This window comes from Mauremys mutica, chromosome 6, assembly GCF_020497125.1.
Source record: "Mauremys mutica isolate MM-2020 ecotype Southern chromosome 6, ASM2049712v1, whole genome shotgun sequence".
NCBI lineage: Eukaryota > Metazoa > Chordata > Testudines > Geoemydidae > Mauremys > Mauremys mutica.
In genome coordinates, this window is record NC_059077.1 from 12,548,833 (window position 1) to 12,574,966 (window position 26,134).

A 26,134-nucleotide genomic window follows, 5' to 3' on the forward strand; every position below is an offset into this window, starting at 1 on the left:
ACTATTGCATTGAACACACATAGTTTAGTTGTCACACAGACATCCCATTGCCCAAAGAGAGGCCGCCGAAGGTGATGAAATGTCACTGATGCAAGACCAATCCAACGTATGACTTTGGATACCGAACCTCTTGCTTTCAACCGACTACCCAGATAGATAAAACTATTCCCCCATTCAATGCCACTGTCATTGACCTGCAGTGTCGACAGGTCATTCATTTCCATTTGACAAGAGGCGTGCATAGTGTTGGTTTTATCACTACCTATTTTAAGTCCTATAGATTCTGCAGTCTGTCGCAGCTCTTCCAGCGTTAGCTGCAGTTGAACAGTAGTTTCTCCAAATAAGGCAGTATCATCTCCATACTCAAAATCCTCTTGATAGATCCAGAGGCAGCTGTTTGCAGCTACCGACTTACTGTGCAGAAGCAGCTGCCTCCCTCTCCAAGTGACCTGATACAGCAAAGAAGTCAGGAGAGGTTTCCTAAATTGTTTGGCTGCTAAAATCGTGGCAATAGGAGTATGGGAGTGATTTTGCTGCCTGTCTTGATCTATCACCTCCCCTTTCGCTGTATATGGAGGGAGAGGAAATATAAGATCTCGAAGGTGGGGAAGCAGCCTCTTGGGATATGAGCTGCAGACATCTGCTTCTTGATCTATCACCTCCCCTTTCTCTGCATACGGGGGTAGAGGGAATATAGGATCTCGAAGGCAAAGAAGCAGCCTCATAGACTATGAGCCGCAGACAGCTGCTTCCCAGCCTTCAAGATCCTATATTTAGAGCCCTGCGCAGGTACAACATTTGTATCCACATCCGATCCACGATCCGCAAAAATAAATATCCATGGATTTATACGGCTCTACACATAATGACTGCAGTCCAGGAAATGTAACCGGTATTTTCTTTCTATGTTCCAAACCATTCATTACAATTAGAACTACCAGTTGATGTGGTTTCCCCCAGTTATAATCTAGTGGCAATGAGAAGGAAGAGACGACATTTTGTAATTGTGCCTCTGCGTTGGTATTCCCTGTTACAGTTAGCGATTCCTAATGTGATTCACCATTAAAGCCATGACTGAAGGAGCATACGGGTTGCTTTAAATTTTAACTGATCCTAAATGCTGATAGTATTATCATGGTTGGTTGTATGTACCTGAGTCATTGTTGTGAACATTATATATTAGGTTACATGGTATTTGGGGGACTCTAGCTTAAAAGCCTGCACAATGGAAATAAAGTAGTCATGGCAAGTGTTAACTGTATTGTAATCACTTGTCTCCATGTCATTGCCGCAGTTTCCATTGGAGCTGACTTGTTAGTGATGGTATTATTATTACAGTGACACAAAGTGTATTATTTTATAGTAACGACTGTAAAATCTCACGGCGCTTACAACTGGGATTTGTTTCATTAGAGTTTGATTTTTGGCTCTGAGCTATAGGCGGTATGACAGTCTGCTCAACTCAGTGCTTTAGCCGTCTGAGTCGTAGCAAATGAAATATAATTATTAGATATAATTGACATGCATAGGCAGAGCTCTACTGATATGCAATGAGATTAGTTTCCTACCCAAGAGCTTTCAATTTACTCTAAAAGTTACTGACCTCATTTTTTATTTTGCAACATACAGATACATCTTAACAGTCTAATCAGGTAGCACAGCTTTTAGAAGCTTTGGCAGCATATTGCTATCCTGTGGCAGGTCATAATATCCTGCGGTTGATTACAGCAGCATCATGCAGTGAGCTGCTTTCTTCTTTTTCACATGCCAGAGTCAAAGCTCAGCAGAATTGTGGATCTCTGCCTTATCTTAGGTTGTGAGGGTTTTTTTTGCTCAGTCTTCTCACTTAACATCCTTTAAATGCTGGTGTAACTGTTGCCTGGCTGCTTGGTTTAGAACCCACCTCCCTGCGAGAAGAGAGGGCAACCAGACAGACACTGAGCAGGTGGAGCTGTCCAGAGTGCTGAGTCAAACATGTGGACCTGATAGGGGCAAGCAGGCAGGAAGCATATTTTCCCTTGGGTGTGGTGTTCTTGAAATTCCCCATAGAGTCAAACACCCATTTCTTTTACTCCCCTAAAACTGGCAACAGCACCACGTGTGCTGTAGCCCAATCGGTTATCACAAATTAAACAGGAGCAGGCTGGGTTGATCCTTGGATTGGAGCTCTCTGAGGAACACCTGTGGGCCTCAGGAAATTACATTGATTGTTCAGCAGGTGGCACTCCTCTGTTTCAGTAAATACTGAATCAATATCAGAGGCTTAGTCTACACCAGTAAAGCCTTGCTGGTAAGACCTATACCAACAAACTCTCCTAGTGAAGATGCAGGCTCTGCCACCAGAAGAGTGCTTTCAATAGTACTGATTGTAGCAGTTCCCCAAGTGAAATAAGTTCTATGGCTAAAGCACTTTTATGCCATTCTAAGTAAAATGGTAGTTGCAAACTGATTACACAATGGGTGGCATGGAAGCAGAGGCAAGTATGAAAGTGAGAGAAGGAAATGAGTGCGTGTTTAGAATGGTAGCGTGGGAGAAGCATAGGCAGCAGGCAGAAATAAGAGGATGTCGTGCAGAGGCTTGAACAGGAGGGTGAGGCCCTGAATGTCATGAAGAAGGTTCAAGGAAACCAACAGAGTAATCCAAAGAGTAGAAAGGAATCAAACGAAACTGTGTGCGAGAGCGCGGGTGCCAGAGGGGAGAGTGGAGTGTTTGAAGGTGATGGACAAGGGAGAGACAACAGAAGGTGGGAGGCTCAGACATTAGAAACATGCTTGTTTACTTTGAATTGGCAGCAGATTTTCCAGGATTAAATGTTGGAAAGTCCCAAATGTGAGGCAGAGAGGTAGAAGCTGCAGGTGGAGAGGCAGCTTTCTGAACCCAACACCATAGATATGGTAGTTGACGCTGTAAGAATGGGTGAGGTTACAGGTGGGCACAGCACAAAAGAACAGACAAAGAGGCAGAGGACAGAACCTGCATGCCCCAGAATGTAGCTCATATTTCAAGTCCAGAAAGGTTGATCCTTTCCTGCACACTCCCAGACTTGCTACGGTAGCCTAATGGCACAACCCTCGTGTCCCTACTTTGGAAAACTGGCACTGTAAAGTATGGTTGTGTAAAAGCTCCCTTGTATGAAACATGATAGAGATGACTGCTAGTTTGGAGTTTGGCAGAATTTTTCCAGCGCTGCTCACTCGCATACACAAGAATATCAGCCAACTAACGTATGGTGTTTGTGTATTTTTGACTCACTGTGTTACACTGATGGGGGTTTTGCATCTCTCAACAGTGCTAGCCACCTTCAATTATCCTTCTACAGTTATAAGACTGATTGTAAGCAATTCCTTGCTCATGCTCAGCAATTGTATCTTTCAAACTATACACCCTTATTCCTTTCATCCTTTCCCTTTGATTCACTTAAAACAACATTGTTACCAAACAAGAAATTATCATATCCTTTACTTAGTGAACTCTCTCATACGGAGGCAACTTTTCTTATGGCTGAGAAATGGATGCAGATTCCTCGGCAGTCTGCCCATGGCAATGATCCAAAAACTTCTTTAGGGTCGCTATTGAGAGACAGTAGGCAGCTCTAACCTCCTCTCTCTGCTGGGCCTCCATTTCCTATTGAACTATTGACAAAGGTTAAAGTTCAAGGCACAAGAGTGCAGGGTGCAAACAGGTGAGCCTGCACTCTGAGCACTCAGATATTAATTAGTTCCCGTGGAGAAAGCTGGCAGGGGTAATTAGTCAATCAGGCTGGCTAGATGGATGATCTAAGGAGCCCAAGGCCGTTAAAGAGGTAGGAAAGAAGTGCCAAGGGGGAGGAGAGGATGGAGACCAGGGCAAGTTGAGCTCAGTAACATGGAAGCCTCAAGGGAGGGAGACCTCTGTTCCTCTCAGGTCTTGGGGAGAGGGCCAAAAGAGCGGTTGGCACTGTAAATAAACGGTTGCATGCAGATTGTTGTAGAAGTGATGGAGGGAATTTAAAACAAAAGAATAAGGCACAACCACTGGAGTCCATGCTGTTTCTGTGGGGAAGAAGGCAGGAGAGACGCCACACCTTGTGACACATGGGGCTTGCCCAGGATCTTGACTCCCCAAATTGTGGCAATTGAGAGGCATAAGGGGGGAGGCTTCTGCGAGTATTTGGCACCCGGATGATGGAGCAGACTCTTCAGTGGCTGGTGGACCAGAAGAAGGAGCTGCAGCAGAGCATGCAATCTTTCCATCAGTCACACAAACTGGAGAGAGAATCCCTGCTGGCCTGGCAAGCAGAGAAACAGAGGAGCTTGCAGGAATTTATCAGGGATTAAGCACAAATACAGCAGCAGTTGCTTCCGAGACTGGTTAGTCCTGAAATAGGGAATAGTACCTGGAGCCAGGTGGTCAGCCTGTGTAAAAGGGGCCTGCCGATGACCCCAATGCTTCTCTAGTGATATTTGAGACAGTAGCAATGGGAGCTGGCTGGGACAGAGGAACACAGGCTCTCTGGTTAGTATGCTATTTGGCAGGAGAAGCTCAAGTGGCCTACATGGCCTTGGGCGACAAACAGGCTGAGGACTATGATGCCATTAAGCCAGCCATACTTGACCATGTGGGATTGTCTACAGAAAAATATCAGCAGAAGTTTTGGGCTGCTAGATGGGCCAGATGTGTATAGCCCAGGGCATGTGTCCAAAGTTTAACTGATTGAGCCACCCACTCGTTAAAGCCAGGCACTCAGACTGTGGGCAAAATCATGGACTTCATGATTCTTGAGCAATTTCTACTTGGCCTCCAGGAGAACATTCGTCTTTGGGTTAGGAGGCACCAACCCACAACCCTGGAGGCAGTGGTGAAACTCATGGAAGAGTTTGAGGAAGTAAATTTTCCCTGCAAGGCGGCGTGTCTGTCTAACAGGCCTGAGCTGGAAAGAGGGTTGGAGAAGTGTTAGGGGAGAAGTCTACAGAGAAGAAAACAGAGAGTCCCCTCTGGGGAGGGCGGAAATTACCTGTTACCGGTGTGGGAGACAGGGACATATAAAAAGAGGCTGCCCATCTATAGGCTGTGGGCTAGCATAATTTTGGAACCTTACAGGAGCAGTGAAGAAAAATGCCAACCATCTAGGAGAGGGAGGGGAGGAGATGGGAGAAGGGCCTAGTGGATACTGCATCGGGAGTCCGTGCTGTTTCTGTGGGGAAGAAGGCAGGAGAGGAGCCATGCCCTGTGTCAAGCAGGTTCTCAGCTGTACCCAAGGACCACTGGTTCCAGGTGAAATGGTGGTGCTTGCCACCTCCTCAAAGCATTACCCTAGTAATTAATATCGCATCGGCTTTCCTTGGATCCAGCATCCCTGTGCACTGAGTTTTCTGGGAGACAGGGCCGTTTGAGCTGGATGGACAGGATGCATAGAGCCGTATGCCACAGACTGATTGCAACATTGCAACCTGTGTTGAACAGATATGTGAAACAGGAGCAGTGGTAGGATTTATCCCTGTGGAAATTTGCATGTCAGAGCCTTTGGGGAGGAGGAGCAGCTGTCCATCGTGATAACGCTTCGGGACGTACTGGAATGAAAAGAGAATAGCCATCGATTTGGAGCTTCATGGATGGTGCCTATGGTGAGCTAAGGTCCACTTCACCACACTCCCCAGTGGGGCCAGCAAGCTGCTAGGAGGTGGCTGCAATCTGAAGACTATTCGGGGACCCACGTTCAAGACTGGCGATCCCTCACATTGCTCCCCCCTACTACTTAGGGTGCCCGCTGTGTGTCAGTGGGCTCAGTTTTCCCAGATGGCTCTTGTGGAAGGTCATTAGCAGGTGGGTTGGTGTGGATATTTTTTGCAGGCTTCCAGGAGCATTCGTCGGGACCATAACCTCCCATACGCCATACTCATGTTCACTCTCATTGAGTATGTGTATGCAAGCTTGGAATCACACCCCTAGCTCAGTGTAGATGTGCCCAAACACTGCCAAAGGCAGATAAGAGATTGACTAATATCCCTTGTTGCTCTTTCACCTCTGTCCATTGCCCTGGGGAGGTCATTCACCAATGCTGTTTCTGTACCATGTCCCACCTTGGAGCCAGACAGAGAGGGATCTATGATATTAGTGGAGGCCAGGTACTGCTGGCATTGGTTCATTACCACTTTTCTTGATGGCATTATGCAGGATTGAGTGGTTTGAAGCCAAATGGTAGTTAGTAGGGGTACACTGGACTGTTGCTGTGTCTCAAGGCACCAGTTGGTGTCCTTTCTAATGGACATTGAACAATTTCTTTTCAATAATAGCCAAAGGCATTGACCTTGACCAGCCAGTTGGGGCATGGCTCCAGATTGGAGGTGACTGTGGACCCCTTCAAATGCTTCTAAAGCCTCCTCCCAAGGGGACTGGTCCCAATTCTGTCAGGGATTAGAAATCAGAGATTTCCAAAACAGCCAGCTCAAGGTCTTGGAAAGCCTGAAATTTGTGTACATAGTGATTTCTAAATGGAGCATTTTTCTAACATCCCTTGCAGAGTTTGAATGGAAAACTGTAAAAAAACATTCCATATAGCAAACATAGATATATGTAAGTGTCATTTTCTATAACTCTCTCCCTTATTCTTTATGAATGAGGACAGCTGCATGGAAACTAGAGATGGGCTAGGTCTGTAAAGGTCAGACCTGAATCCAAATCTTCCAAAATTCAAGGGGATGTCAAGGAAAATTCAGATCTTTGGATGAGGTTCTGGCCTCTCCCTTGGGTCCCACAAACAGATGAGCTAGGATTTCAAGAGATGAAGAAGGCAAACAATAAGAAATAATAAGCATGTGTCCTCATTGTACCTAATTATAACTAAAGTTTCCATATTAAAGTTACTGTAGTAGCAATGGCAATAGCAGCAGTAGCAATAGTATTAATGCATTGCTATATTTGCTTGGCTTTGCAATCTGAAATATAAGTGCTACCAATCCATGGAGATTGCTACAGTCAATTGCTACAAGTTCACCCATGTTTGATTACCAAACTGCATTTATAGCACTTCAGTCATCTCCATTATCCACTTAGCAGTAGGGTCCTATCTAAATCCAGTCTGAGAACTAGTCCGTTTACAGTCAACCCGGGGGTATTTTCCCCATTCGCCCATATGTTTCTTCTGTAGACATCACACACCTCCGTCCCCATCCTATAACACTGTTCACTTAGCACTAGATACACAAAGAGGACTTAGGTGTTGCAACGCTGAGCCTAACTTTATGTGCCCCACTGTCTAATCAGTTAGGTGGCCAAGCTCCCTACACAATGTATGGGCAGAGTTAGGTCAGGTCTAGACTACGTACTTACTTGCATACACTGCAGAGCGATGTAGTTATACTGACCTCAACACCTCTTGGATACAGTGCGATGTCGACGGGAGACCTTCCCCCACTGACATAGCTACCGCCTCTCGCGGAGGTGGAGTTATTAGACCAACAGGAGAGCTCTCTCCCATTGCCTAAGAGCATCTTCACCAGATGCACCACAGTGGCGCCACTGCCCAGTGTAAATCTGTAGTGTAGACCTCCCTGGAGGCACTTAAGAACGGGAGATCCACAAAACACAGCACATTCAACTGGGAGCTACCTAAACTAGCCAATAGGGAAATGCCATGGAGAGGGGTGTGGCCTAAACCCCACCCCTCAAAAGGAGTGAGGCACCTATCTCTGCTGGGGATTCACAGCCAGGAACCCTCTCTTGGAGTTAGGTGCCTAAGCCCTTTTGTGCAAATGTGGAGCAGGAATTTGAACGCATACCTCTCAGGAGGATGCCCTAACCACTGGGCTATGGGGTATTCAAAGGAGGGGAAGGGGAGGCTCCCTCCATATCTCCTGTTGAAACTGTTCCACTTTGTATAAATAATGAACTAGTCATTGGTACAGGGCATTGAAGCTGGGTCTCCCGCACCCCGGGGGAGTGCCCTAACCACTAGGCTATGGAGTCATTCTCACTCTCTTTCCCTGGCCCAGTGAAGAGTGGTAGGACTGAAGCAGCTGTGCTCATTCGCACTGGCAGAGTTTTAGTACCTAAAGGACTTTATCTGTGGAAACGTAGGCACCTCAGGGCCTTGGGCAGCAACTAGGTGAGGGATCTGAGGATCTGAAGTTCAAACTTGGGTGCCTAAAGTGCAATTAGGTGCCTAAATCCTTTTGTGGACCTAGGCCTTATTATAAAGAGCTTCCTGTCTGGCTCAGGAATAAAATGGTAGCTGGGTCAAACCTGAAATGTTCTCCACACAGAAATGGAGCATTAAATATCCTGTGAGAGTTTCTGTTCTGTGCCTTACAGGAGGTGCAGCAGAGAAGCAGCAGCCCAGAGGTAGTGAGAGAACGATACCAGGCTAGTGAGGGCTGGTGCACCTTCTTGGCACAAATTAGAGAGCCTCAAGGGCTGGCCAAATTTATAACAGACTCCCCAGTACAGCCAGGGGCAGAACCACATCCTGGAGCATCCCACAATTTCTGTAGTGCTCAGCACCAGGAACATTTCTTCTGACACTCCTGACATGCCCCATATAAGGGGGAAGCATACATCTGATTATGGTTTCCCTTAACTACTCCTGCCTCACAGAAAATTCTCACCTGGCGTTTACAGCTCAGGTATGGCCCCTATAGACCAACAGAGCGGCATATGCATTTATACAGTGAACAGTCATTCCAAAGTTGCCCAAACTCATTACAAACTACACATACAGCAGTCATTTCACAACACTGAAATGCAGCCAACTCTGGGGTGGGAGGACATTAGCCAGCATGCACTACATAACAGTGGTAGAAGGGGTATTTTCCCCCAAGATAACTGGGGAAAAGTCTACCCTTACAAAAACCACCATGAGAGCTTTATCATAACTACCGAAAGCAGACAGGTCCTCAATTTTTAAAGTCATATAACTGGGCCATCCGTCTGACATACTGGTTGTCTGATCAATCTGTTGTTAACCATCTGTAGTCTTGAAATATTTTGCTCTAACGTGAGCCCAGATACCTTTATTCTACTCAACAAGTGCATTGAGAATGGTGGAGGGGAGGAGGTTAAGCATTTTTTTTTTGTTAAGCTGCAGAGTTTTAGAATCAACATTTGAAGAATAAACCACCATAATAAATGTTTGCCCCAGGGTCCCTAAGCTCTTGCTACTTCATTAGCTAGCATTGTTCTCCAGGGAGTCATTTTTCACTCGTAATCATTCTTGGTGTATTGCAGCTCGACTTTGGGAAGCTGAGAAGCAGCTGCCCCTGGAAGCCTTCTACAAAGTCCAATGATTCAATGCCTACCTTCCCATTTGGCAAAAGTCTCCGTATCTCCACCCGATCTAAATGCCATCCAGAATTAAGCCCTCCGCCTTTGTGCCCAATACGAATCTTCTCAATAGTGTCGCCAACATCCTCCAGCTACGGAAACAAAAAAAGAGATTATGAAGTGAGTAATAGGCAGCAGCCTCAGTTCCTTTACAGCTAAAGCCAAGATTCACTGATTCATTGTCCATTTTCTTATTTACTGTCTATATTAAGTTCCCAAAGGGGCAAATATTAGTCTCACTGTAGCATCCATATGCATGTGGAATGAGGGGCTCCACATTGTTGTTATTCTGAAATAAGTGTGTTCACACTGACTTGCACTGAAACAACAACATTTTGGGAACAGATTCTGTTAAACAGGTACAAGTCTGTGTATGGAGCATTTCCTCAAGCTCTTCAGCTGGAATGGGAATTGAACCAATCCTCAGAAGCTGTAAGTTTACTGTGGGGGTTTTTTGTTTTGTTTTTTACAGCTCTGTGTTAGATTATTGATACATGATTATTACAGGGGAAGGAGGGTCTTGAAATCAAAGCACAAGATTGAGAACCCAGAAATCTGCTCTCTCTTTCTTGCTCAGCCACAGACTCCATCTGCCACTTTGAGCACATCACATAGGTCAATGCCACTCATTTTCTGGTTGCTCCTTTAGCCACTTATATTCTGAAAATAAACATAGTTGCACCAAAATAACGACGTTGGTTTGGATTTGCACCTTTTCTTATTTCGGTGCCAACTTGAGTGTAGATCAGCACTGCCTGAATGCCTCCTTTTCACATGGGAGGGGCCTGCTAAGCTAACGTTTTCCCTGCCGAGATTCGTATACCAACTATTTTTCAATCTTGCAAATGTTAAAAGTTTGTGGGTATCAATTTAGTTCCCCTACTGCTTGCCCCCAACATGACTAGACTGTCATGTACTGAAGCACAGTTCATCTAATTTCAGGGGATTCAAATAGACTGGTTGCTGCAATTCAGGGTTTGGTGCTGCAACAGAACTGGTTAGGGAAGCCTGCATGAGGTCTGCATTCACTCTACCTGAGTTGACTATAGAGAGCATTATCAATCTCTTACTAGCATAAAAATTCAAATTCTCTGAATTCATCCAAAAACATCAATATAGGTGAAACGATGTTATTCTTCCTCTGCACAGCCTGAATAACCATCCTTCAATGAGGCATTCAATCTATACGTAGCAGTGAAGTGGCATGTGACTGTAAAGATGGGTATTAAAAAAAGATGTGTTTATTGCACCGCTTTAGGCATCTCCAGAAAATCACCACTCAGAACTGCAGCTGATAATGGGTTTTTTTAATGCTTTTATTGCCCCTTCTGCAGAATACCAAACAGCACCGGCAGTAAAACCACTAAAACAAAAAGGCAATTCTCAGCTCTGTATTTTCTGAAATCCCAGCATTATTTTCAAGGTCTACTGAGCTTCAAATTATGGCTCCTCACAAATAGGTGAAAGAAGAATATATTTTGCTGCTATTTTGTTGTTGTTTGGTAAAGAAAAAAATAAATTTTGGGGACCAGTTAATATGTCCTTCTAAATCCACAGAACAAACTGCATTTTCATGTACTTAGTCTAAAACGCACTGATGTCTCAGCTTCTTCTAAAGAGCAAATCAATCCTAAGGATTACAACATTAAAATAATGTGCAGTTCAAGATTTTTTACACATGGATTGATTAATGGCAGACTCCATCACAGATAACTCCAGCGAAACTCCATGGAGGTAAGTTCTGTTCTTTGAAAGACGTAAAGAGGAGGGTTTATTGTGATTTGTGTCCTAAGACAACAATTTGAGGTGAAAAACATTTAATTTGTTTAAAAATGTTCTAAGGTTTGGTCTTGATTATTAAAAAACCATCACCACAACAAAACAAAAAGAAACACAGAAAGGTTTTAAGTGGAACTTAGTCTCTCTTGTACCCAGTGGATGAAAATAGCAAACAGAAATAATATATAGGGACAGATTTTTAAAAACCTATGTAACTTGCAGCATTTGCCAATTCATAATCTTGGGTATGCATTGGTTTCAGTGAGAGTTTGCTGTGAGCAAGGACTGTTGAATCCAGCATTGCATGTGCCAATGGGCAGTTAGCTACACAACTGGTTGATGTGCGTGCACCAGGGCCCGCTCCAGGCACCAGCTTAGCAAGCAGGTGCTTGGTGCAGCCAAGGGGAAGGGGTGGCACGTCTGGCTCTTCGGCAGTATTTCAGAGGGAAGGACCTGCTGCTGAAGAAGAAAGCGGCTTGCGATTGCGGCTTTTTTTGTTTTTTCCCCCCTGCCGCTTGAGGCGGCAAAACCCTGGAGCCAGCCCTGGCGTGCACAAATGTATCTTTTGCATACACTAATGTATGTGTTTGCAAATACATCAGGAATACATCAGGCTCTTTGAAAAGTTGGTCCAACGTATTCAGAAATCATACCTCCTACAGTAAGGTAACAGATCCTCTATATATTCCTACACAAGCATTAGGCATTATGGAGCAACTTTTCAAAAGTGCCTTCTGAAAGTGCACCCACAAAATAGTGCATATAGACCCCCCCATTTGTGCATGCAATTTCAGACATTACCTTTGGTTCTTAGAAGGGGCTCCTTTTTTAAAATATTGGCGGGACAGAGAGCAAGTGAGAATATGTGTAAGTGTGCCAGAGAGAGAGGAAGAGAAATTATAATTGATTAAAAGTTCTAGATGAGGCCCTTAGCGAGCAATGGCAGGGGTTGCTACTTATCAATCGTATGTTGCTCCTATTACTGTATCTGGGCTCCTTACAGTGCTTTAAGTGTATTTATCCTTGTAACATGCAGTGAGATAGGGCTATTATCCCCATTTTACAGATGGGAACCTAAGTTGCAAGTGTAACCCCGACAGACGCCAGTCCGTCGGTGGACAGGGTCGAACCTGGGGAACTTAGTGCATGAGCCTCTACCGCATGAGCTAAAAGCCAAGGCTGTAGAGCAGACTCATTTGACTCTCTCTCTAAGGGGGTCTCAGTGCCACTAGATGGGACAGAAAACTACACCGAGAAGGTGTGTGGGTTACACAGGGAGGCTTGGTGATTTGCCTGGGATCATACACGAAGTCTGGAGCAGCACTGGGATGAATCCAGGACTCCCAAGTCCTAGGCTAATGCCCGCACCACCAGACCATCCTTTCTCCTCCGTGGAAGTACCTGCACAAGTCTCCAGTGAGGAGAGAGGTAAAGAGCAGCACTGGGCAAGTAATTGATTTTTTGGTTCAATGGAAGTTCCAAAAAACTGGGAAAAAAATTCTGTTTGGGCCGAAACACATCTGAAATTTTCAGACTGTCTGGTAAATGGAAAAAGTCTGCCTGAGGTCTATTCCAGACGAGGGATTTGAACCCAGAAGACAGGAAAAGGAATTCAAATTTGGGTCATTTCCTGTGTGGCTGGTCAGAGAATCCAAGCTCGGACTGCTGTCCAGAGCGTCAACAGAGTGGTGCACTGTGGGATAGCTCCCGGAGCTACTAAGTTCGATTAGCGTCCACACCTAGCCTAATTCGAGCTAGCCATGTCGAATTTAGCGCTACTCCATCTGTCGAGGTGGAGTACCAAATTCGAACTAAAGAGCCCTCTGCGGTTAGTTCGAATTAACGCTGATAAATTCGAATTAAAGTCCTAGTGTAGACCAGGCCTAAGAGATTCAAGCCTGGGTCTCCACATGAGATCCCTGATCACTAGGCTAAAGATTACAAGGGTCCAGCAGCACCCCCATCTTTTCCTTCTCTGGCCAGCCTATGAATGGCCAAAACAATTCATGGCAAATTCACAAATAGTTTCAGGTCAGCCCAAAATGCATCTTTTGTCCAGAATTAGTCATCCAAAATCTTTCACCCAGCTGTCATGAAGAGTCCGTTTTCCATTTTTTTCCACATCCCGATTGCTTTTCTCTCCATTTTGTGTCCCTAAACCCCTCACCCAATCATTGCTCCTGCAAAAGAGCAAATATTTTTTTATTTTACCTCCACAATGAACTGATCCACCGAGTTCCTCTCAAAGCACATCCTTTGCTCTCTCTTGTTCTGGCACAGGGATTTCTGTTGACTGCAGACCCCATTACTTCCATAGAGAACAATGAAAACATCTGCATCGGTGCCAGCTCCAAAGATGTCACTGGTGTAAACTGTGATCTCGTACGGGACAACTAAGTTAAGCGGAGGAAAACAAAAAACAAACCCCGGGCTGTGAGTGAAAAGCAAGGCTTCCAACTGGGAAAGTCTATAATTCATTTTAGAATGTAACAAACTCAAACCTAGATTAGAAATGTCAACATTCACAAAGCATCATTAGGAATTATACACACAGAAGTGATGCACAATTAACTGCTACATTACATTGCAAGCCGTCAGGCTGGATTCCGATCTCAGTTACACCAGCATAAATCTGGAGAACTCCATTTAAACCAGTGAAGCCAACAGAGCTACTCTGAATTCATACTGATTTACTGAGGTTGGAATTTGACCCATTGGATTTAATCCTGGGAGTCAAGAGAGCTCTGAATATTTATACTGCAAAGTCATTGAAACATGGATCTCCCACAGTACGCTGAGTCTTCAAAAGACTCAGATGATTTTTGAGTAACTAAGCAAACTGGCAAAACTGAACTAGCTGGAGCGGGTATGAAAAATTCTATATAAACCTCATTCAAACTTCTGGACTATTTTAAGTGTTAGCTTGCGGAGGAAACATCAACCAGATGGGGTGGGGGTGAGAGGGAATGTGAACCTGTCTCTCACTTTAAAGACCTAATTTCCATTCCATTCTCTTATCTAGTGTTCTCTTGAGGCCAGATTCTCCATGCCCTGCACCTTGTCCAGTTATCTACAGTAGTGCAAAGCCGGCATAAAATGCTACCAAATTAGAATTGTGACTACACAAGGTGCAGAGCAACAATGAATCGAACCCTTTAATCCTTCCTTGTTCCTACTTTGGTCTCTCTAGAATTTATTGTTGCCTTTAATTCCATACTTCCTACAGTTCTTTCTGATTCTTATTCCTTTTCAGATTCTTCCTGATGTAAGAAATAGACTAGCCCAGGATGTAGGGGACTGGCCTGGGGGGCCACAAGACCAGGACAGATTCCCGGCTTTGCCACTGACCTGTTACATAACCTTGAGCAAGTCACTTCCCCTCTCTGTGTCTCAGTTTCCCAATGTGGAGAATGATATTTACTCTCTTTTGTTCAGTGTTTTGAGGTATACAGATGAAAAGTGCCTGACGAGCTCAGCATTAATATTATTTATTTTATTTAAAATTATCAAAGGCCTCTTTGCAGTTCTTGAACCCTAACAGAGATAATCTCTTTGCTGACTCACACTTCGAATGCTACCGGTCTCCATAAGAGTTGTGCAGAATTTGGCCCGTAGTTACCATGGCTTCCATTTCTTCTATCCCTTCTCTGTCATTCTGGTTGGCCTTCCGCTCTCTTTGGTTTACCTGTTCATGTATAGCGAACCCCACTTCAACCATTCACTTCCTTTTTCCATGCCTCCTTCTGAGCTGCTTATAATCCTGTGCTCTCCCACACTCCACCCATTGCAATATTCGTTGTTATGCTTTATTGCTGGGAGTTCTAGGACTCAGCATCCTAGATCAGAACAGATGGCATATTTCTGGCACCACTTCTATTATTGCTGGAGTAACTGTGATTATGCATATCAGAGCATAATCATTCATTAACTATCCAGGCTTTCTAAACACAGCTCTCAGGAGAACAGAGATGAAGAAGTTTGATTTTAGAGACAATCAGCCTGAAGGTACTTAATATTCTTTTTTGCCAGAACCAATGAAACCTATTCGCCTGTGCTGCAGATAAACTGAAATAGTTTCCTGCAATATGTAAAAATAAAGAACTAATCCGGGAGACCAAAATCGCCTGCTATGTGTTATGGAATAAAAATGATCGGCTCTTCTCAAGTCTGCCATGCTTGTTTTTTTATTTGAATATTAACATCAGCTTAGAACTGAATCAACAGCACAGCACCGTAACAAGGTCACAGCTCTCAGCTGTCAGAATCCCCTTTCGTTTGCAGGTTGTAGCCCACAGGCACTGTTTTAGCGGGCACAACAAGAACATGTTTTCATCCTCCATGCTCAGGGAAATCATTTGGCGTGAGCGATCATGAGACATGTCAGACCATTTTAGTGGCCATCTGAAATCACGATTTTAATGGTCGGGAAATTAGAATACTGTGACTAGTACAACAGGTGTATTTACGCACGTGTGTATTTTAGGCTTGGTTCTTGCAAGTCTCTTTCTCCATAGCCCTGATTGCTGGTTCCAGACGCTGCAGAAGGGCTGCTGACACAAATAAGCTTTGCACATATTGTACGTGAAGAGCTGGCATTCCAGAAACTCTTGTGTCATGTAATACACCTAATAAATTACCCACTCAAGTCATGTATCATATTACCATGTGTGATACATCTCAGGAAAAACACGGTGAGAAGCAAAACCATGGTACTATTGGTGACAGCCATTCCTCTGAAGAGGACCAGCGCAAGGGTTATGCACTGGTTAAGTCCCATAGGGTTGAAATGTGACACTGATGATCCCTAGGTGTGATCTATGTTTGCAGAGGCCTTGCGATGCGTTGACATTCATCCCATGTGTCTGTATATTTATTATTCCAAACCTGGGGCCAGTTGTGTCTGACAGCAGACTGAACGCACCAGGGAGGGTGGTGGGGAAGGGTACAAGGAGCACCCCTTCTTCCACCCCTAATGTTTTATGTGGAAAGAAAGTGCAAATGTGCTTGAGAGACAGGGGGTGCCATGGTCAGAGCAGCAGCGGAGATAGGGACGTGAATGAGGGGACACTGTCAGAGCATCACCAGAAAATGATTATTTTAGCTTCTGACTGCTGGATAGTTTGAAGAGGGGACGGTAAAGATCAGGGTGGCCAGAGAGGAGGATAGTCCAGGTGAACCAGGGTTTGGGCAGGGGAGAGAAGAAAGAATCCATAAATCTATGGTAGCTCTATGGTCCCCATTACTGTAGTATCTGAGTGCCTCACAGTCTTTAAGGTTAGTTATCCTGATAACAGTCCTGTGAAGAAGGCAAGTCCTATTGTCCACGTTTTACAGAAAGAGAACTGAGGCACACAGACAGGCTAAGTGACTTGGCCAAGGCTACACAGGAAGTCTGTGGCAGGGCAAGGAATAGACCTCCATTTCCAAGTCCCAGGCTAGCACCTTAACTACTGGACCATCTTTCCTTATAAAGGGAAGGGGTAGATTTAAAAAAAGCCATGGATGCAGAAGTGACAAGATGTGGCAACAGCCAGCATGTGTGGAGAAGAGTCAGAGAGAGCCTCAAAGTTGTGAATGTGAGAGATGTGAAGCACAGTGGATTCCCACCCCACAGAAATAGGGAAAGGGGAAAGCAGGGGGCTTAGAGATGAGCAATTCAATGTCTGCCATGAGGCAAAACTCTACATACATGGAACATATTCTTTTGTCTGCAGTTGTGCAGGGAAGAGATCTCTCTCCGTGGCTCCATCGTCCTCTGATTTATCCAGCCAGCGGCCACAAGGGAACTTCAGGCATTGCCCAAGTGACGGGGCATCAATTTCCACCCATTCCAGAAACCAGCCAGCAGAGCCACCTGCAGCAGGAGATTATACTCAGCGTGAATAGCACTTTTCACCAGCAAAGCACTTTACAGACAATGAACTAATTAATTCATCCTGCAAGATCCCTGTGACAGAGGTAAGTGTTATCAGCCTGTTTTACAGACAAGTCACTTGCGGTAGACAGGCTACTGCTAAGTGACTTGCCCAAAGTCCCAGAGGGAGTGAAAACCAGGGTCAGAACACAGGAGGAGCTCACTGGTCACCATTAGACTCTTGCTCACTCTTGCTTCTTTCGTCAGAACTTGAGGCCAATTTTTTCAAAAGTGGCGAGGGGTTTGGGGTGCCTCAGAGTCGGACTGTCCAGTGGGAGACTAAAGGGGCCTCATTATCAGAGGGAGGGTTTGCAGCACTTTCTGAAAATCGGGTCCCTTTAAAATGTCTGAAGTTAGGCATTCAAAAATTGAGGCATCTGGAACCCCTAGTCACATGTGAAAACCTGGGCCCTTTGTGTGAATTTAACACCGGGGTTTTATTATCTGCAGATCCCATTTTGAAATCCAGATCACTTTAAAGCATAGCAACCAGGTAGGAATGCCCTGAATATATACCACAAGGTGGTTATAAAGCCAGACAGAGGATTGGCATCACCCCTTTCCTGGAATAATGGTTTTGTACAGCAATTCCCTTGCAATGTGCATTTCTCCTGGGCAGCCTTTCCACCCTGGTGCATACTCCTCCTGCTATAATATCACAGCTTACAAAAGGATGAAAAAACTGCTGTGTTTCAACACGCCTCACACCTCGTTTGCCACCACTGCTGTACCACATCTAAATTAAATTGCAGGCTCCTTGGGGAAAGAGCCTGTATATTTGTCTGCAAAGCACCAAGCCTGTGATGATAATAATGTCCAGCATGTTAATAAATAAGTCATGAAATGAATATTTCCAAATATAACACCCTCTCCCACCCCAACATGGAACAAGGAAAGCTATGTTGTGCCAGGTCATCTTACCTTTATTGTCATGGCCAATCTTTATTTTTTTCAGGTCTCCAATGTCCACAGATTCCACTGTAAACTCATCGAGCTTCCCACGTTCAAATTTGTTCTTGTTAGTTTTGGAGGCCTTTAAATTGATTATCCCTGTTTGTTGCAGCACATACAGACATTGTTTAGTGCAATGATATTCAGATCTCAGTGGTTCAGGAGCCAAATTAGCAATCAGCATCACCCAAAAAAGTAGTGTGAATTCATTGTTTCATTTACTATATATGTGTGTGTGTGTGTATAATTATTCTCACAGTAAAATGACAGATCGTGTATTATTATATTATTATCTATAATTGGTTAATAACATAGTAAAAGCATCCTGATTGGTAGGGAAGCTGGAACAATTTATATAGCGTGTGTGTGGGCGGGAGGCTGAGAGTCATTGAACCCAACTGTAAACTCTGTGTAGGATGGAAACCACTTCAAGCCAAGGGGTGTGGCAGGATCCCCAGCACACCTACTTCCAGCACTTATGCTGACTGGTTAATAACTTAGATTGGTTAATAATTAAATCACACAGTGTTTTAATATCATGTGCTTCAAAGAGCTGCAGGAGACACATTAAAGAGCCACTTGCGGCTCATTGGCTGCAGTCTGAGTATCCCTGGTTTAATGTATAAAAATCAATACTTTGGGATTGTAAACAGGAACAGGGGATGTGGCTACAGTGTAATAAATGGCCTTTCACCTCTGGAGACATGGTGACCAATCCGTCCTTTGTCACACTGAACCCTAGATTTTCAACTGAATATAAAAAACCCACCAAAATACCCATCAGATCTCTCTTGAGTTGAGAGGTCTCCCTTCAATGCCACAGCAACTATGCTGTTGAAGGGCCAGGTACAGATGTGGTCCAAGTTGTGTAAGGGAATTTGCCTGACACTTCTCTTCAGTGTCTGTCACTTTCACAAATACTAAGATTCACCACATATGCATCGTGTCGCTCCCAACAGGGTTGACTCATCAACAGATCAAATATTTCTGCAACATCTCAGCAGCTGAAGACGAGCTGGGTTTCTAGAGTGGGCTGATTCCTTGCTGGGATACAAATGAGTTGACCCAGACCCAGTGTTCTGTTTTCCTACTCTTTGTTTTAATCGATGCTGTCAACAGTTCGGCTTACACAGCTGGTGTAAATTGGCCTAGCTCTACTGAAGCCCATGAAACAACAGTGATTTGCAGGAGCTGCGGCTCTATCCCCTAGTAACTAAAATGCTAAATAACATTGGCTTCCATATGCACTCTGATAAGAAAAAGACTTACAGTAAGAATATGAACTCATCTTAACTAAGAACAGATATTGTATTGAGGAACGCAAAAAAAACCACACCCCACACTCCTCAGCCATTTCAGTCAATTATACCAACAGGACGGACCCCATCTCTCTCACACATACATGGGCTGTACTTGGTTCTTACCCGTGTCATCTTTATTTCCGTAAAGAATGATGAAGACATTGGCATCTGTCCCAGAATTCTTCTTGTCCCCGGTTTTCACTTTCACAGTATAAGTAGTTGATTTAGCTGTCAAAAAGCATTTCTTAATTTGAGAGTGTGAACACTGAGCAGCCATTAATTCTGTTTCTTCTTGTTTCATTGCACGTGTTAGTTATTTATTTTTGGACAGTCAGATTGTATTCCTAAAGCTCTGACGGTAATTCCTGTCGCTTGTACTGATATTTGCTAGAGTGAAACAGGACTGTTGGGCTGCAGGATCCGCGACCGCTCTTCATTCAGTAATGCTTTCTCCATCTTTACAGAAGACAGAGCTGTTCAGACTTCCCATCAGGGCTGCCTGGGGGCGGGAGGGGGGGGGGAAAGTGAGGCAATTTGCCCCAGGCCCTGGGCCCCACAGGGGCCCCCACGAGAATATAGTATTCTATAGTATTGCAACTTTTTTTTATGGAAGAGGCCCCCAAAATTGCTTTGCCCCAGGCCCCCTGAATCCTCTGGGCAGCCCTGCTTCCCATTTCTTTCCTGGGAGTCTCACATGCTTCTCAGATTTGTTTCCTGCTGCAATCTACAAGAACATTTCATTTACAGCACCAGATTTTATATATGCAGACAGCCCTTCACTGTACAAGATTTGCATAGTTTCCCACAACACCATCATCTGAAAAGTGTGGCAAACTCTTCAGAACTGTGGAAATTCCTAGAAGTTGTCTCCACAATACTACAAAATAATAAGCCAAGATTGTCAAAAATGGGTGCTTAAAGTTAGACTCATCAATCCATATTTAGGCACCCAAACGAGTGTCCTGATTTTCAGAAGTGCTGAGCAGCCAGAAGCTCCAACTGAAGTCAATGGGAGCTGCGGGGTGCTCAACATTTTTGAAAATTAGCCCACTTATTCAGCTGTATAAATATGGGTGCAGGCGCTTAGCTTAAGGCTCTCAACTCCCACTGGAGTCAGTGGAAGTCGAGGACACTCATCACCTTGCAGGATCAGGCCCCATGATCACGTCATTATTCAGTTGCTGGCATGGGCAATCAAGTAGACTGGATACAAGGTAGTTTCAGGAAGATAAACATAAGCAGAGCTGGCACTAGGCATAAGCAGACCAAGCAATTGCATAGGTCCCCAAGCTGCTCAAGGGGGCTCCTTATTTGCTTTTTTAGTATATGTTGTGTGTCTGGGGGGGGAATATTCTTGTTTACGGCCCCCAATGGGCTAGCACCACCTCTGATCATAAGACAGCAGGGTGCTGAATGAAAAAAAGAGAAACCTTCAGGTTCCTTCCCTTGATAGCAACAAGTCTCTGGTTTTAGTCACTGGCACCTGGTCAGTTTCATATCCAAACGTGTACCCATTGCTAACTAACTAAATAAATGCTTCATCCACTGGGACCAATAAAGACTGGGAGTGGCTGGGTCACTACAAAAAATAATTTTCCCTCTGTTGATACTCACACCTTCTTGTCAACATTACTTGGTTAACCTATTGGTTGGTATATTATTCTCAAGCCTCCCCAGGGAAGGGGGTGAAGGGGCTTGGGGGGATATTTTGGGGAAATAGGATCTCTAAGTGGTCCTTTTCCTGAATCTTTGTCTAACTGACTTGGTGGTGGCAGCAATACCGTCCAAAGACAAGGAAAGGATTCGTGCCTTGGGGAAGTTTTTACCTAAGCTGGTAGAAATAAGCGTAGCGGGTCTTTCATGTGGGTCCCCACATCTGTACCCCAGAGTTCAGAGTGGGGAGGGAACCCTGACAATCCAGGAGGGGACTTTTTCATGGCCTAACAAATACTCTAATTGATAGTGGTCTCAGAGCTATTAATAACTTGTCTTCCTTTTACTTATTGAAAGAAACACAAGACTGATGTAAACCTTTCTGTTCCAGGCCCAGAGAGGCAAGAGATTGATGATCATTGTCTGAATCTTTCTTTATAAATGCTTCATCCACTGGGACCAGCTCCCTGGCAATCTGACCATCATCTTCCTCACCTGCCAACCACCGCTGGCATGGGAAATAATACCTGCAAGAATAACAGTGGCACACAGCATTCACACAGGAATTTTCATCTTCAGAGCACTTCACAGACATGGACAGCAATAATTAGCAAAGACGAGAGGCTCGTTAACAAAGAGTAACAGCACTCAAAGCTGATAAGCATAAATGTGTCTCCTTCCTTGTCTTTTGTTCCCTTTGTGTGGACTTATCCAGGCCTGGTAATTGATGCCTTCTGATAGGTACTGAGTGTCAAGCTATCAGTCCCGCCTCGCTCATTTCATTTTAAGGCCCAGAAGCAGATAAATAACCTAAGGGTTAATAGTATCAGAGAGGTAGCCGTGTTAGTCTGGTTCTGTAAAAGCAGCAAAGAATCCTGTGGCACCTTATAGACTAACAGACGTTTTGCAGCATGCTGCAAAACGTCTGTTAGTCTATAAGGTGCCACAGGATTCTTTGCTGCTTCTAAGAGTTAATGATTGTCTCACAGCAAAATATACTTTATATTTACAAACAACAGAATGAGTCTTGAGGTCCTCACTCAGGTTCCAAACCAACAAAGCACTTATGAACATGCTTAACTTTTAACATGGGAGTAGCCCCACTAAAGTCAATGGAACGATTCACATGCTTGAAGTTGAGCACATGCTTAAGCATTCCGATGAATCGGGGCTCAAGTTTTATTCAGTCTGCTCCCTCTCAGGTTACTGGGAATTTGCCTGGGTCAGGACCTTTGGATTTAGCCCATTGGTTTATTACCCTCCCGCACACACACATGTCTGAGAGAGCCATCCCCACATCCAAAAGCACCATTATTTTAGCATTTTAAGAGGCTTATCCAGTCTGGATTCGTGACACATGTAACAAAATCACTATGTTCTTTGTATTTCTAAGGCTTTATATTTATCTGACCAGAAGTATGAATCCCATGCGTCTGATCACACGAATGGAGTGCAGCAATCTGCTCACCTGGTGTTGTCCTTGAGATCAACAATCTCCACTCTGTCCAGGAACCAGGCTGAGTTGCCGCTGGAGTTGTCATGACGAATCCGCAGTTTCTTCAGTACTCCCAGATCAATGGCTTTGATAGTGAATATATCTTCCTGCAAAAGCAGAAACAGAGGCAGACTGGTGTTTCACACCCAAGTTTACAGGGAGTCAGTGCCCTGGACAGGGTATTTTTTCCATTAAAAAAAAAAGTGAAAACTCTCTCGTGCTTTCTCAGATATTAAAATCATATTATCAGCAGCTTTAATGTGTCTCTCCTAACTCTCAGTCTTTCCAGAGTCCTTATCTCTTGTTGGAATCCACTTTGCAATGAAGCATCTGAAACCAGATGTAAAGGCCCTTTAAGTCCATGGAAAGACTCCTGGGGACTTCAGTATGCTTTGTTGAAGCTACTGAAGAAGTTCTCCCTTATAAAGTTTACCCATTAACAACAATAACAATATGACAATACAGCCTTTATTGTCATGCTATTTAGAAACCTTAGTGCAATTAGCTTGTTGATAGACTTTGGGCTTCTTCTGCTACCAAAAGCATAAGGTGTTATAACTCTTTCTTAGAATTCCTCCGACTTAAATAATGATGCTCAGATTATAATGTTATTAGATCTGAGCTAATAATTCATAATAAACAGATTATGTGGCAAATTTAGCCTCTTTGCTTGTTGCAAGTTGCCTGCAAGCAGTTTACCATTTTCTCAGTTTTTTTCATTATTCAAAATTATTCTCTGAATAATTCCTACTAGTAACAGTTGCTCTGTTGATTGCAAACTGCACTGTTTTAATTATAACTGGACAGATAGGTCACATGATATTGTTTTTGCTCCCTGACCAGATGAGTGTAACTTTTAGGATCAATTTTCCAATGCAAATATTCAGACATTCACAATTAATTCTGACATATATTATCTAATATCCATTTAAAATTTGCAGTTTCCAAACATTTCTGCCAGTAAATTACATCACCAGAACACTTGCAGGAATCCAACCACAAAAGAGGCACAAACCCAGGTGGAGCAAATCCAGTTTTTCATTCAAGTGAATATTCACTGAAATACATATTGAGATATTTTCCAGCTCTATTTGTTTAAGAGAGAAAACCAGATGTCCAAACTTTTAATTCAAAGAAGCGCCTGAGGTTTACTGAGAAGATGTAGCAAAGAAGGACCAGCAGCTTGTGTTCAAGGACAGAGGATCATACCTGCCTTTTGCTTGCTTGAGTGACTAATTAATGCCTTACCTGGCCCTTCTCAAACTTGTTCAGGTGGTTGGACCTTTTCAGCTGGCGCTCACCAGTGTCTCCTCCTCCTTCACCATAGATGCTCAAGAAGACATTAGCATCAGTCCCAGCACCCCACACATTCCCAGTGATGACATGGACCTCATAGGTGTTCTCTGTAAGTGAAGTTGCACAGAAGAGATGTCATAGGAACATAAGAACTGTCATGCTGGATCAGACCAGTGGTCCATTATAACAACATGCTGGCCTATAAGCACAGGCATGGCCAGCCCTATTAAGATGAGGTTTGTTCTGAGTTGTGGTCCAGACAGGGCACACGATGGAGAGGGATCAGGTGACTGTCATGTGACTGCTTGCCAGACACTATAAAAAGGAATGCTTCTAGATCATTCTAGAGGAGATAAGAGTTGAGGTAAGTCCCTCCCTCCATGGGAGCCGTCAGCAGGCCAGGAGAGCAAGGAAGAATGGTGTGTCCTCTGCCCTCTTAGCTTGGCTGGGACCAAGTGTTCTGAGTTGTTTACTCTTGTTTCCAATCCTTTTGTGATAATAAAGCCAGCTCTGAGGAAAGGGTCTTGAACTGAACTCTTACTTGGGCTTTATTTTAACCTTCCCTAGCCAGGTTATTTGCTCACTAACTTATGTAACGCTGATAGACTCCAGTCATTGGTGGGCAGGATTGAACCTGGGACTCCTACAGCTAAATGCATGAGCCTCTACTGCAGGGTAGGCAACCTATGGCACATGTGCCAAAGGCGGCACACGAGCTGATTTTCAGTGCCACTCACACTGCCCAGGTCCTGGCCACCAGTCTAGGGGGCTCTGCATTTTAATTTAATTTTAAATGAAGCTTCTTAAACATTTAAAAAATCTTATTTACTTTACATACAATAGTTTAGTTATATATTATAGACTTATAGAAAGAGACCTTCTAAAAACATTAAAATGTATTATTGTCACTCGAAACCTTAAATTAGAGTGAATAAATGAAGACTCAGCACACCACTTCCGAAAGGTTGCCGACCCCTGATCTACTCCATGAACTACAAGCCATATGGCTGGTAGCTAAGGTTGTAGAGCAGACTCATTAATCTTTCTCTCAAAGTGGTCTCAGTGCCACTAGATGGGACAGAGCACCACATCCAGCAGGTGTGTGGGTTTCACTTACACTCATCTAGTCTAATATTCAGTCTCCAACAGTGGTCAACACTAGATGCTTCAGAGGAAGCTTCAAGAAACCCCTACTGGACCACTGTGGAATAACCAAGCCATTTAGGACATTTCTTCCAAACCCCCCCGTTTGCTTCTGCTGTGAAGCATGAGGATTTAGATCTTATTTTTTACCCTATCTATTGTAATGTCGTACATTCTTGTTCGCCATATAAATGCTGAAGCTGGGATTTTAAACCTCCTAAACCCTTAGCCTCAATGATATCTTGTAGCAGTAAGCTCCACAGGCTAATTACATGCTTACTCCTGGGGGAATTCTGTGCCACAGAATTCATTCAGATTTTTTTTGCTCTGCAGAATATAGAGTCTGCTGGAGAGGCGCTGCAATTATGCATTTCGCCGGCCAGGGGCTGCTGTGGCACCAGAAGAGAGGGCAGCCAGAGGGCGGAGAGGTTGGGGAAGAGGTGTGTTCCTCACAGTAGAGCCAGGTGAGGAGGCACAGGATGGACAGAGTGGGGCACCCGGGGCTACAGGAGGGTAGCAGACTGGGATTCAGAAGGGCTTGTGGGAGGGACAGACAGGAGCTAGTGGGTTGACAGCATTGAGCCATGAACTGAATGGGAGGGGGACTGCAGGACTGCATGAGTTTGGGGGAGAGGGGCTGCAGGGTCACATGTGGATGCAGGAGGAGGACTGCAGGGCCACATGGGGTCTAGGGGCAGGAGGGTGAAGGGATACATGGGGATAGGGGCAGATGTGACCGACTGAATGGGAGCGGCTAGGGGTCAGCCAGGGTCTGCATGGGGGAGGCTCCCCAGCTCCCTAACAATCTCTCCCCCACACAAAAAAATCCTGTTCCATACTTCTCCCACCCACACCCACCCTCTCCCTCAGCTCTTTCATTACCCCTGACTCTCCCAAGGCTTTGCACTACTTCTGAGGGGTGCAGGAAATACATTTCTGTATTGTGGTTTAAATGAATTACTCAAAGTTCTGTATGAATATGCCTAGTAAGGAATCTATTTGTCAAACAAACATTTCCTGAATCCTTTTTTTTGTTGCCTGTATTGTTACAGACATACTTGCTGAGAGGTATTTTGAAAGAAATTACCAAAATAATTGAAACTGGTGTGATTATATTGTGTTAATTTGACAAATAAAATATGCAGAATTTTAAAATATTGTGTGCAGAATTTTTTAATTTTTTGGTGCAAAATTTTTAATTTTTGGCACAGAATTCCCCTAGAAGTACATGCTGTGTGAAAAGTATTTGTTTTTCTCATTGTTAAATCTGCTGTTTTTCCATTTCACTGGGGGTGGGGATGGTG

The 26,134-nt window shown here is 44.2% G+C and overlaps 1 protein-coding gene across 3 annotated transcripts in view; it reads right to left on the minus strand.

Annotated features, from left to right (window-relative positions):
* Nucleotides 1-26,134, minus strand: part of LOXHD1 (lipoxygenase homology PLAT domains 1) — a 281,541-nt gene that overhangs the window by 85,560 nt on the left and 169,847 nt on the right. The window contains exons 26-33 of one of the 3 annotated variants that reach the window (XM_045021840.1): nt 23,640-23,794; nt 22,365-22,498; nt 21,275-21,423; nt 19,367-19,471; nt 17,913-18,041; nt 16,767-16,931; nt 13,289-13,470; nt 9,274-9,390 (exon numbers count right to left, since the gene is read on the minus strand). In XM_045021840.1, coding sequence (XP_044877775.1) covers nt 9,274-9,390; nt 13,289-13,470; nt 16,767-16,931; nt 17,913-18,041; nt 19,367-19,471; nt 21,275-21,423; nt 22,365-22,498; nt 23,640-23,794 — 1,136 coding nt within the window. Of the gene's footprint in view, nt 1-4,064; nt 4,162-9,273; nt 9,391-13,288; nt 13,471-16,766; nt 16,932-17,912; nt 18,042-19,366; nt 19,472-21,274; nt 21,424-22,364; nt 22,499-23,639; nt 23,795-26,134 lie in introns of those variants that run through there. The other 2 variants (XM_045021841.1, XM_045021842.1) reach the window with 2 other exon arrangements.